The sequence below is a fragment of the Mauremys mutica genome, chromosome 2 (assembly GCF_020497125.1).
Source record: "Mauremys mutica isolate MM-2020 ecotype Southern chromosome 2, ASM2049712v1, whole genome shotgun sequence".
NCBI lineage: Eukaryota > Metazoa > Chordata > Testudines > Geoemydidae > Mauremys > Mauremys mutica.
In genome coordinates this window covers 257274049-257286907 of record NC_059073.1, presented here as the reverse complement: position 1 = coordinate 257286907, position 12859 = coordinate 257274049, and the positions used below count along the sequence as shown (strand labels likewise).

Genomic DNA, 12859 nt, shown 5'->3' with positions numbered 1-12859 from the left:
GATTTGAAATCATCTCGTCTCTGATTGGTCCTTTGGTCAGGTGGTCACCAGGTACAACATGTTAACCCTTTACAGGTAAAAAGAGACCTTAACCCTTAACTATCTGTTTATGACAGGGTATTTTAACTACAAGCCACAGTGAAAAGCAGGCTGTGTCCGCATTGTGGTGTTTAGTTACATGCAGCAGTGAAAGGCTCAGGCAGGGGAAGGCAGCTGGAAAAGGCTCTGGCACTGAGGAGCACAGCCTTTCCTCACTGCTGGAGTCTTGCACTGGGAAACTGCGAGTAATTTTTGTTTTTACCGCTGCCTTGTGCCAGGCCGCGTTACCATGAGCTTGCCCCTGAACCCCAAGCCCTTCCTGAACGGGCTGACTGGGAAGCCGGTGATGGTGAAGCTGAAGTGGGGGATGGAGTACAAGGGCTACCTGGTGTCTGTCGACGGCTACATGAACATGCAGCTTGCAAACACAGAAGAATACATCAATGGTGCATTGTCAGGACACCTTGGTGAAGTTTTGATAAGGTGTAACAATGTCCTGTACATCAGAGGAGTAGAAGAAGAAGAAGAAGATGGGGAAATGAGAGAATAAGTTTGTATATTTCTGGAAAATAAAGATCAGTTTTTCACAAAAAAAAAAAAAAAACAATAGCACTGTAGATAAGGGAGGCACTGCTTGGGCATGTGTGTGGTGGGCCGGGGCGGGGGGCTTCAATGGATGTACTCTACATGCCACTGTAAGGAGTGTGCAGTGTAGACGTACCCTCAGAGTCACTGTTTCCCACAATAGAGTCCCACATCCTGTATGCATGGCCTACATTTCTCATTCTGAGATGTATACATTTAGCCATACTTACTCTGTATGTGAATGTATCACCACGCTACCCAATTCTAAACTTAAGTTGAGCTCTGAAGACTTTTTTAATGTAACAAATGTTTCAATGGTTCATTCTTGGGGAGTTTAAGAAAAAAACATCAAAGTTCTCAGTAATATTAACTTACATCATTCAGGTTTTCATATGCAGTGAGATCTGTGACCCAAGGACCTCTTGATGCCAAATGGCAGAGGCCACAGGGGTACATAAGGGTTACAGAGATCCCCTGGGTCTGGCACCTACCTACTAGTCCACCAAAGAATGCCATGTAAGGTCTCTAATGAAAGCCTGTGTCACACTGGTCATAATCATTGCAAGAGGTATGTATGGAAAATGTGAAGACTTACGTATATATAATAAAAATTATGTTCTCTAGGTCTGCAAGACAAGACAGGTCACCAAAAAGTGATCCACATATTCCAGGGAGGTAAGAAGAGACACTTATCTCACTCTGGCAAATTAAGTGTTGTATGGTTCACAATGGATGCCCATTTACAGTCTGAGCAAAATGTTAATCAATAGATTGTGGAGGTTGCAGGGAAAAGAACTAAAACAGGTGGGGTTATCCTGTTTAGGAGTAAGAATGAATTTTTGAAACTATATTAGGGTTGCAGACGAATCCCCAGTTATTCCTTCAGTGTGTGAGGACAAGCCAACAGCAGGGGTATCTTAGGAGAAGGGATGTAGGCCAACTTGGTTGACAACACTGAGGAAAGGATTTGAGTAAGCTCACTTGTAAGGAGATAGGGGAATGCCCTCTTAGTTAAGTTTAGGCTCTAGAAAACACATTGTTACATAAAACAAAATCATAATTTGTTTCCAGTATTCTCACTATTACTTGAATCTTTGTTCTTTAATAATAAGCTGATTCTTGTTTTCACTGTATCTAAGTGCTGGGTGTTAAGCAGAGTGGTGATGCTGAGTTGCATCTTGCAAGCTAACATGTACTAGTCCTTTGGGAACAATGTGTGGTGTGTGCCTATCGCTAACCTGTACAGAGAGAGTGAGGCCTGCAAGGCAGCACTTGTGTTGCCAGAGGCTGGGGGTTTCAGGGAGCAGGCACAGTCAGGACTTCCTCACGCTATGGGTGGGTGGTGGTGAGATGCTTCACAAGACAAACCCAAGAAAGAAACCAACAGGACTCCACTGGCCATCACATACAGTACCCAGCTAAAGCCCCTCCAACGCATCATCAGGGATCTACAACCCATCCTGGACAATGATCCCACACTTTCACAGGCCTTGGGTGGCAGGCCAGTCCTCGCCCACAGACAACCTGCCAACTTGAAGCATATTCTCACCAGTAACTGCACACCGCACCATAGTAACTCTAGCTCAGGAACCAATCCATGCAACAAACCTCGATGCCAACTCTGCCCACATATCTACACCAGCAACACCATCACAGGACCTAACCAGATCAGCCACACCATCATCGGTTCATTCACCTGCACATCCACCAATGTAATATATGCCATCATATGCCAGCAATGCCCTTCTGCTATGTACATCGGCCAGACTGAACAGTCTCTAAGGAAAAGGATAAATGGACACAAATCAGATATTAGGAATGGCAATATACAAAAACCTGTAGGAGAACACTTCAACCTCCCTGGCCACATAATAGCAGATCTTAAGGTGGCCATCCTCCAGCAAAAAAACTTTAGGACCAGACTTCAAAGAGAAACTGCTGTGCTTCAGTTCATTTGCAAATTTGACACCATCAGTTTAGGATTAAACAAAGACTGTGAATGGCTTGCCAACTACAGAACCAGTTTCTCCTCCCTTGGTTTTCACACCTCAACTGCTAGCACAGGGCCTCATCCTCCCTGATTGATCTAACCTCGTTATCTCTAGCTTGCTTCTGGCTTGCTTATATTTACCTGCCCCTGGAAATTTCCACTCTTGCATCCGACGAAGTGGGCATTCACCCACGAAAGCTCATGCTGCAAAACGTCTGTTAGTCTATAAGGTACCACGGGATTCTTTGCTGCTTTCACAAGCCTGGGTGCCCTGGAAAAGCATCACAAGATCCCACTATGGTGGGGTATTTTAACAGGGATTTGCAAATTATTGCAGTGCAATTTTTGCATGGAGATAATGCAAATTTAAATTGTGAAGTTTTACTGTGAAAACAAACAAATGAGTAATTCTTTTGGGCACATGGCTAAAATTTTAAGAACCCAAAATAAATAATAATACCACTAGCTCTTATATGGCTCTTCCCACTTTGTAAAATCTACCTAAAATAAGAAGGGAACTTCAGGGTTTTCATATACGCTGGCCGCTATGCTAATCTATTCCAAAATTGGACAAGGAGAAAAATCTGGATGGAAGGCCAGTCTGAATTTTAAGAGATGGATCAACGCCTACTTCTAATATAGCCTAGGAAAATAGGTTGTCAAGAATGGATTTAATTGAAGGATATGAAATTCTAAGTGATGTGAATAATGTCAGCCTTGATTACTAGCCTCACTACAGAAGATAATTGAAAAAGAAGATGTGAGTTGAGTTGAAAGCAAATTTGAGAGTTAGTATCAAAAAGGTTTTTTTAATCGAATGAAAAACTTAGATATCTGGAATGTCTTAAAAGGGGGCTTTTACACCTGAGATTTTTTAAATCTTTGCTGTAAAGTTATGGCCACTTACACCATTCATGGGTTTTTCCTTATTTTTTGTGTCCATGCTTGCTAATTACTAAATCCATTAGTGTTTCAATAATTTGCACAGTCCATCTTGTGCAGTGAATTCATGATGCAGAATTTGTGACACACACACTTATTTGACAATAGATTTTAAACTTAAAATGTAGAGATTACCACAAGAGATGCAGGATTATGACATCACTGCAGGAACAAGGAGGAAGAAAATCTGAGCAGTGTAAAGAGGTGTCCCTTTACGGCCACCATATTCTATAACCTAAGAACCCAATCACCACTCAAAGTTAGTCTACTGCATCAGCTGTTAAAATATCAAGCAGAGTGCTGGAGCTCTGCTAATGAGCACAGAGCATTGACCTCTTAACTTTGCATATGCAAGCCTGGATTTTCTTCCACAAGATACTACAGGCAGTCTACAGGTAGAGTGTCCTTATTCAAACAAGCATCTTCAAGCCTTGTGAAAGAAATACAGAAAGACAAATAAGTAGTCAATTTTGTTCTCCTAAAAAACACATCATTTCTCAAGTTTGCTCCAGTATAAAAGACTGCTAAGAGTTAAAAATTCCAACCTACTCATGAAACACAGAGGATCTGGGTAATGTAATAAAAAGAGAGAAGGTCTTATATTTATTCATTCCCAACCATACATTCTGGGAGAAATCCTTTGGGGGCATGGAGGGATCAAGGAAGACCCACAATGCAGTATTCTTAAATATGTATGCTGGGGTAGTACTTAAAGGCCACAAGTGCAGTTCCTCCTCATTAAACCATAACATTTATATGAGAGTGCAGCCAGCCACAACTGCTACAATTGAGAGACTGTAATAGTGGCTGCAGATCAGCTGTCTTGCTGCCACATACCTAGGCTATGGTTTAGTGATGGATTCTGTTTCCCTCCAACCAACTCCCATAATCTCCCACAAAAGGGGGATCTGAGTTTACCCGAGTTTTGGGAAGAGGACCAGGACGTAACCCTCCATGCACATCCAAAACTCTTCCCAACAGCAACAGTTTTGGATGTGCAAAGGATGTGGGATCAGACAAAGTGCCTTAAGAACTTTTGCATAAAGATGCATTTGCTTTTCATTTCTCAAATTCAAAATGTGTTCGTCATTTTACAACATAGATTTTGAGTGTGCACGGGGGGGGAGGGGGGCAGGGAGAAAGGAGAGGGTTGCTGTTAAATTCAGTATCTTGTCTATCCTCTCCTTGAAATATTTTTTCTGCCCCAATGACAGTGAAAGGATACCTGCTTGAATTTATCTAACAGGATTACTCAAAGAAAAAATATAAGCGATCATAGATGCTATTAAACATAAGCAACAATAAAATATTAGAGTATAAACAAACCAAATAATCCTACATACATGGCAGTCTTTTTTGGCTGATGTAAAATACCTGATATTAAATCAGACTCCACATCAAAAAAGTACTCAAGAGAATATTACACATACCTAGGTGAACATTTAAGGAAACTATAATTATACAATTTTCAAACATCTTGATTTGGAAATAAATTTTAACAATCTTATTAGGAGACATTTTGGTCATTTATAAATTGTCTAATAGGAACAGTAAGTTTAATTTTACTAATGAATGTATGTTAGTTAAATAATTGATTATTAAGAGCTATATAGATGCATAGATTAAGAATGATCTTATAGTTAAATACTGGACTGAGAAACTTTGAAATGATCATTAATAATAGTATTAATGATTATTAATTTTACTGTTTGAGATAGATCCCTGGGTCCTATACTCCAGTCACTGATTTCTGATACGGCACATCTTGGAATTTCCATATCATATACTATAGGTCATTTTGTTTTTCCCATGTGTAGGAAGGATAGTCATGTGGACTGGGACTCAGCTGGATTCTGTTCCTGGTTCACCACAATGTGTATGACCTTGGAAAAACTCACTTAACTTCTCTGCATCTCAATTTGCTCCTCTGTTAAATGCAAATACATCCTTGTCTCAGAATAGCATTGTGAGGGTAAATTCATAAATGTTTGAGAGGCTCATTCACTATGGTGAAGAGCACCAGAGGAAAGCCTATTCATAAAATAAATTAAACAATCCTCAATTATCTTTTTAATAATTACTAATGAATCTGGTTTCTTTGGTCACCATTAAAATGCAGTGATTGAAAGCAAGATTGTTGCAATGATACACATCAATACTGTTGGGGCAATTTCTTTCTGTGTTACAGAGCTAAATTTTGCCATGGATGAGTCCAGATGACTCATCTTAAAGTTATTATTTATGACATTTTAACTAGCTATTAAATAGGAAAGAAATGTTTTCCATCTGAAGAGATATTGCAGGCAGGATGGGCTAATAATTATGATTTTCTAGGATACACTGCCTTTAGATTAAGAGTTTTCTTTTAGGTGTCAGGTTCTCTTACTTATTTAGAACAATGCATGAAGTTCTATTGACTATTACTGTTACCAGTATTAGTACCTGGTGGCATTTAATTAAACTGCATTGCTGGAGTGCTGAACTTGGGATTTGGATTCATTTGTTAGACATATGAAGACTAAGGACATCATAGTAATATATTTATGCGGTTAAATTTACTAACTCTCCAGTAACAAAGGCAAGTTGCTGTGGCCTGCAATACTGAACTCAAAGAGAGGAAATGGCGTGGTATTATGCCAAAATCCTGAGTTACTGCTGTAAGTGTGAGTAGAACTCAATCACCATCTTACAGGCATAGAATAAGAGGATGTGCCCTGAACAAAGAAGAAATTATTAAACAAGATAAGGAAATTATTAAACAAGATATGGCCTCTGGCACTTAACTCATACAACAGCCACTTCCACCTCCACCAAAGCTTGCTTTACAAATCACTATAACATAAAATACAAATGAAGATAATGTCTAACTTTCTGTAGAATCCTTGGGCAAAATTCACTGTTAATTTTGGCAGTTGTAATATATGCTGGGGAATTATACAGAGTGGGCCCCAGTGCTGAATGTGGTTCTTTAAATATCTTGGTGTCAGAGTCCTAAGACAACTTTAAACTCTGAATCAAATCACCAAAAATAAATGTACCTCATGTCATACACTTAAATTGCACATTTAGGGCTTGATCCTGCAAGGTGCTGAACACTCTGGACCTGAGCCAGCAAAGCACTGAGTCACATTCTTCAAATGAAGCAAAAAGTATGAATTGGGGCCATAGTGCTTATCATCTTGCACAATTCAGCACTAAGGGTCTAATCTGCCCTTGGGCGAGATAGTGAGGCTCAGCTGAATTTAACTACCATTGGTTTATGCATAGGGTGACCAGATAGCAAGTGTAAAGAAATCGGGATGGGGGTGGAGGGTAATAGGTGCCCATATAAGAAAAAGCCTCCAAAATCAGGATTGTCCCTATAAAATCGGGACATCTGGTCACCCTATTTATGTGTCATAAATTTACTCTGGGCACTTCAAGGAAAGCTGCACAGAACCATCCAAGGGTTTATTAAGAACAGACAGGTGCACCCTGGTTTCCTCACCTATAGTCCGATACACACACAGGTCTCTGTAAAATTATCCTGAACACTAGGTGGAAAACAGCTCAGTTTTAGTTATGTTTATATGAATAAAGGTGGAGCTTGGTTGCTGCTCTTTACAGAGTTTTGCCTGTGAAATTCCTTCTGTTGTCAACATTTTTGGAAAGCAGTTGAAATGCACACCTTGTATATGAATAAAAATTGTTAATATTCTATTGCTAAATGCTTTTGACCCACTCATTCTCTTCCTTTCAAGAGCTGTGAAAAAACAAAACCATGCATATTAAAATGAGGAGAAAACCAACCCAGCAAGCCATAGTATACTGTAATCTTTTCAATTAATAATGTCACAGGCAATTGAGCACCATGAAATTAGAAACTTCACAATGTGCTTCTCCACATTTCACAAACAAAAAAAGTTGGACATATAAAGGCGTATTACTTAGAAGTACAGTGAAGCTTGAAGCACATGCATTAAGTTTGAGCAACAGTGGTGAAAATGAGATCTGGTTCCCTCATTATGCAATATGACATCCTTCATCTAAAACCAAATGAGACAATAAAGTAAGAGAGACGAGATATTTTCTGCATAAAGAACCATATAATCCTTTATCTCATTTGAATAATAGATTCAGAACATCTTTTTTTTTTTAACATCCAACTAAATGATGCAGTGAAATATTAATAAATCTGCATATTTAATAATTCTAATACTACATGCTAAATGATATCCATGCTGATTGATATACTAGTGGTTTACCAAATAACACTAACATGTTTGTTACTTGTGAGGTGGTTGTATCTGAGGATTTTAAAAGGTCATATGCATTATATCTCAGTATTGAGATCAGTTCTGCTGTGCATTCTGACCCTGTTGCAGCAACGTATTTAAATACATGGTTAGCTATGTGCACATGCACAGTTCCATTGAAGGCCTGGCTACTGACGTGCTTGAAGTTAAGTACATTCTAAAATGTATTTCTGGATCAAGGCTAAAGTGATCAGCACCTTGCAGGCCCACTGTGAGCATGTAGGCAAAACAGGATGATTTCTAAACTCCTCCTGGAACAAAGGTAATAAACAGTAGTGGGGAAGAATGGGACACATAGATGTAAATTCATTTATTGTAACCAGAGAGTGTTAATTTTACTAGAAGTGAGATCAAGCCATGCCCTTCTCTCGTCTCCAAATTTCTGCTTCTGCGTCTCTTTCTAAACACATTCGCATTGTATTCATGAATGTCTGGTAAGAAATAAAATGTAAAATGTGAAACTTGATCTGGAAGCAGCCAGCCGTTAAAGCAGACCAGGATTCTTGTGACTCTCTTTGAAGGGGATGAAGAGGGGTAGGGGGAGAAGATTCCAATTTATTTATACCAAAAAGAGTATTCAAGAAACACCACAGAAAAAAAAACAGGTCTTGTGTGCTTCTGCCTATCTATTTAGGACCTGTATGTCCCCACTCCATCACCATATACATTTAAATGTTTGAGCGGCATTTGAATGTTTTCTCCTCACAAGTACCCGTTAGTTTTATAACAATGCCTGGCAGACAGAGAGATCAAGTGACTGGCCCTTGGTTGGACAAGAAGGAAATGGTAGAGCTGGGAACAGAATCCAAACGTCCTGAGTCTGTCCATTGCGTTACCCTAAGACCTTTCTTCTTCCCTGTGGCTAAAACAAAATAAACCTTATGAAACAGAAGAGATGATTACCAATGTTTAGTATGTTGGGGAAAAGACTGTAACAGTCTGGGGATCTGTCTTTGTACCAGGCTCAGCGTACACTAACAAATTTTTGCAACCACAGCTATCTCAGCTAGGAACGTGAGAACAATCATATCCCCTAGCTGACAATAGCTATGCCAATAAAAGCCCTTGTAAATATAAAGTCATACCAACAAAATATAGTCCTTTTACCAGTATAGCTTGTGTCATTTGGGGAGGTGGTTTGGCAATAATGGCAAGATAATTCGTTTTTTCAGTATACCCTGCGTCGCCACTAGGGGGCTTTGCCAGCATAGCTATGCCAGGATAGCTATCATGGAAAAACATTTGTGATGTAAATAAGCCCCAACTTATGAATTCTAGTTTGATTTTTATGAACTGTGTCCTTATGTCTTTTGACTGTCTTTGAGCGTGTTCTGCCTCATACTCCTTGTGCTAAGTAGACAGCCTGTGTATCCATGAATAGGCTGACTGTTGAAGACTATCAGCACCAGAATAGATCTTACCTGGGGAGAACAAAAAAGAGTAACTGCAGTTTTCTCCAACTTTTTTGTGGGGAAGGGAGAGGGCAAGGGGAGATAGGCAGCACTAGGGTTTGAAGGAATGGGATTTCACAAGAATCAGAAGAAAGCAGTTAGTGCCATAATTTAAAACTTGGGTTATTTTTACACAACAGCTGTAAGGCATAATTCCAGCGTGGTTAGACGCAGGTGTTAGCTCTGCTTGAGCTAGTGTGCTAAAAATAGCAACATGGCCATAGCAGCTGTGGCTTTGGTTAGCAGTCCAAGAACAATATTGTCTGATTGCCTAGGAACATACTGAGGCAACTAGCAAGCAACATTGCAGGCAAGCAGAGGTAGGATAATCAAAACTAGGTCTTCAGCTATGGTTTTTTATTTCAAAAGAGCTGACTTTGGGAAAATAAGGGAATTAGTGTTAGAGACCAAGCCATGAGCAGCCAGTTCTAGTGCTTGAAGCAGAAGCCAGGAAGGAAACATCCAATCCAAAGGTCAGGGCCAGAGTTAGAAACCAGTAGCCATGCTAAGAGTCAGAACCAGGACCAGGAACTAATAGCCAAGTCAAAAGTCAAAGCCAGGATTGGAAACCAGTAGTCAAGAGTCAAAAACCAGGGTCAGGCCTGTAAAGAAGTCAGGATCAGAAACAAGCTAAGGTAGCAGGGGCTGAGCAAGTGCAAGACTGGGAAATGAAGCCGGAATAGGACTAAAGCAAGGCAAGGAGCAGGCCCAGGGAGAATCAGAGCTGTATGCATGAATGCATTGAGCAGCCAAAGAGCTGCTGCCCCTCCTGTCCAGTCAGGTGGTGTAGTCAATCAGTTAGCCTGCTGCAGGCGAGCTGTGCTTATGAGGTTGACAGAAGAGAAGTGGATTGAAGAGCTAAAGGACTTAAATGCAGAGGAAGTTTGGAATTTCTTCAAGTCACGTATTAAAAAAAACCTACCGAAATTTGCAACCCAAGAAACGGAAAATACAGAACAAGGGGGGGAAAAAACCCACCCTGTGGACAAAGGGTCTATACCCAAGTGGATAAATAACCACCCCAAGAAAGGTTATTAGGAGTAAGCATAGAGCCTAAAGGGAATGGGAAAAGGGATTGGTCAAAAAAATCTTTTGGAAGCTAGAAAACAAAGTGAGAAATGCTAAAAGTCAAATTGAATTAGATCTTTTCAAGGAACTTAAAAAAGGGTTTTATTTAGTTATATGAATAAAAAGATAATAATAATAATATACAGGAGGTCATATTAGATGATCTAGAGGTCCCTTCATGCCTTAAACTCTATGACACATATGTCTACCGAAGCGAGGCATCACCATTCCCAACTGTTGTATAGCCATATCCTCAGAGGGACCCACAGAGATGAAGGAAACTGGATTGAGGAAGCAGAGGATCGACTTCTTGGTCTAGAAGAGAAGCTATGAGGAGTGAGGTGCAGGCGAGAGGACATGCAGTCCCGAAAGGACACTGACACAGATCCTGAAGAACACTCCATAATGGTGATGAAACCGAGGCAGGGATGACCAACAGTTTTGTCTGGATTTGTGTATTTTTTGTGCTATCCAAAGTACAGATTGATTAAAGAGTAAAGTCTCTGTGTTATGTGCATCAATTATCACGTTACCTTGGAGAGGTAAACTGTATCCTAGAGGTCCCACAAAGATGTGCTTAAGCAACTGGGATCTCTGTGGGGCATCAGCACTGGTTCTAGAGGCCTAAGACATCTGGATCATGAGGTCCCCTATGAAGGAGTAACAGACTGTGTCCAGGAAGTATACTGGATAGGCCAAGGGGAAAACAGAAGGCTGGAGCACTGAAACTTAAAAGTACATGGGTCAGCATAGTGAGACCCAAACACAGCACCCTGGAGAGCATTCAACTGAGGGCGCTTTATGGGGGCTCTGATGCGGACTAAGTTATCCAACTAATATGTGAAGTTATAAACATAAAGCTGAGATCACAACTAAAACTATGTTTTCCTGAGAGTGAGTGGCCAAATCAGTTCCCCAGAGACAAAAGGCAAGCTGATGCCTCAGCCAGGTGTAAACAAGGCTGATGGACCATAACCTTCTAAGTGGTCATTCTTTGGCAAGAAATGGGGCAGGGACAAAAAATAAAAAATAATTTTAAAAAAAGCTACATTTTAGCAAAGAAACAGCATGGAGTTTCCTTCCGCACAGACTGTAGGTCACCTTGCTCCCAGTTGGAAATGCTTCTCAAGGGGGCAGGGGGGAGGGGGGAGCGCAGAACTATAAGAAGAAGGGGCAGACACTCCTTTCTCTCTCTCTGTTTCTGCCCATTGATTCACTGCACCAGAAGAGACAAAGGAAGCAGCCACTGAACTGGAGAAAGGATCCTGGCCCAAGAAGTTTGGTCAGTAAGGGGGGCAAGTCTAGGATGGGGTGTGTGTTGAGGTCATCCTGCAATATAACCAAGGCTGGTAAGAGTTAAGGTATGGCTGGTTGGCTGCACCACACACAGACATAGCTAGGAGTGAGTTGCATGCCAGAGACTGTTTGTGAGCAGTCCAGACTGGAGCTATGGCAGCAAAGCAGAGTAAAGGGCACTCCAGGTTAGAGAGTAGGGGTGACACAGCTAATCAGTCTGGATTGTATCCTGGGTATACCATACCTATATTTTACACCAACTGCTATTGGAAATCTAAGTCACAGAAAATTCACACCATCCCCTGGCAAACAAAATCCAAATAGTAGAGACCATTATGTTGAGAGTTTGGTTTTGGCGTTGTATTTTGATGATTTCCAGAGACTATATTTAAGCTCCTGAAGGTGTTCCTGGCTTTATTGATTTTATTCCGGATGTCCTGGCTTGTTCCACCATCCTGGCTGATGGTGCTGCTCAAGTATGTGAATGTTTCTACACTGGTGAGAATGTAATCCTCTATCCGTCCTGGTGATGGTGAGGCAATATTAAAGGTCATGATTTCTGTTTTTTGCAGTTGATTTTCAGTCCAATTTGCTGACTGAATGCATTGAGTCTAATTGGTTTTTTTCCCCCCTTGTATATGGTGTCGGGTATGTGATAGGAGAGTAACATCATCCGTCAAATCCAGCAGAAACAAAACACCAAAACCAAACTCAAGATTTATCAGAGCTGCGTACTTTCAACACTACTTTATAGTACAGAATGCTGGGGAATGAGAAAGTCTGACATGTCTAAACTGTCTTCATTCCCTACAACCTGCCTCAGAAAAATCCTCCATATTTTGGCCCAGAACAATCTCAAACCAAGATCTATTGACACAGAGGATCTGAGCACCATCATTGCCAGGAGGCATTGGAGATGGATCGATTATGTGCTTCGGATGGAAACTGATTCCATCACCAGAGTAGCAATAAGATGGACACCTGAAGGCAAGCGAAAATGAGGCCACCCGAAAACAACATGGTGAAGAGCTGTGGAAGCCGAGCTGAAAAACCTGGGGCACAGCTGGGGAACCATTGAAAGACTTGCCAGAAACAGATAGGAGTGGAGGAGCTTCGTCACTGCCCTAAACACCAGAGGCGTAATAGGAACATGATGATGATGTTTTTCTGGAAAAACAGTAGGTATCTCATGG

General features: G+C 40.8%; 1 protein-coding gene across 1 annotated transcript; it reads left to right on the top strand.

The window, feature by feature from the left end:
* The first annotated feature begins 283 nt into the window (after nt 1-283).
* On the top strand, nt 284-648 carry LOC123364775 (small nuclear ribonucleoprotein F-like). Its single transcript, XM_045007155.1, has one exon. The coding sequence runs from the start codon at nt 329-331 to the stop codon at nt 587-589; it is 261 nt and encodes an 86-aa protein (XP_044863090.1). The 5' UTR covers nt 284-328; the 3' UTR covers nt 590-648.
* Nucleotides 649-12859: the final 12211 nt, after the last annotated feature.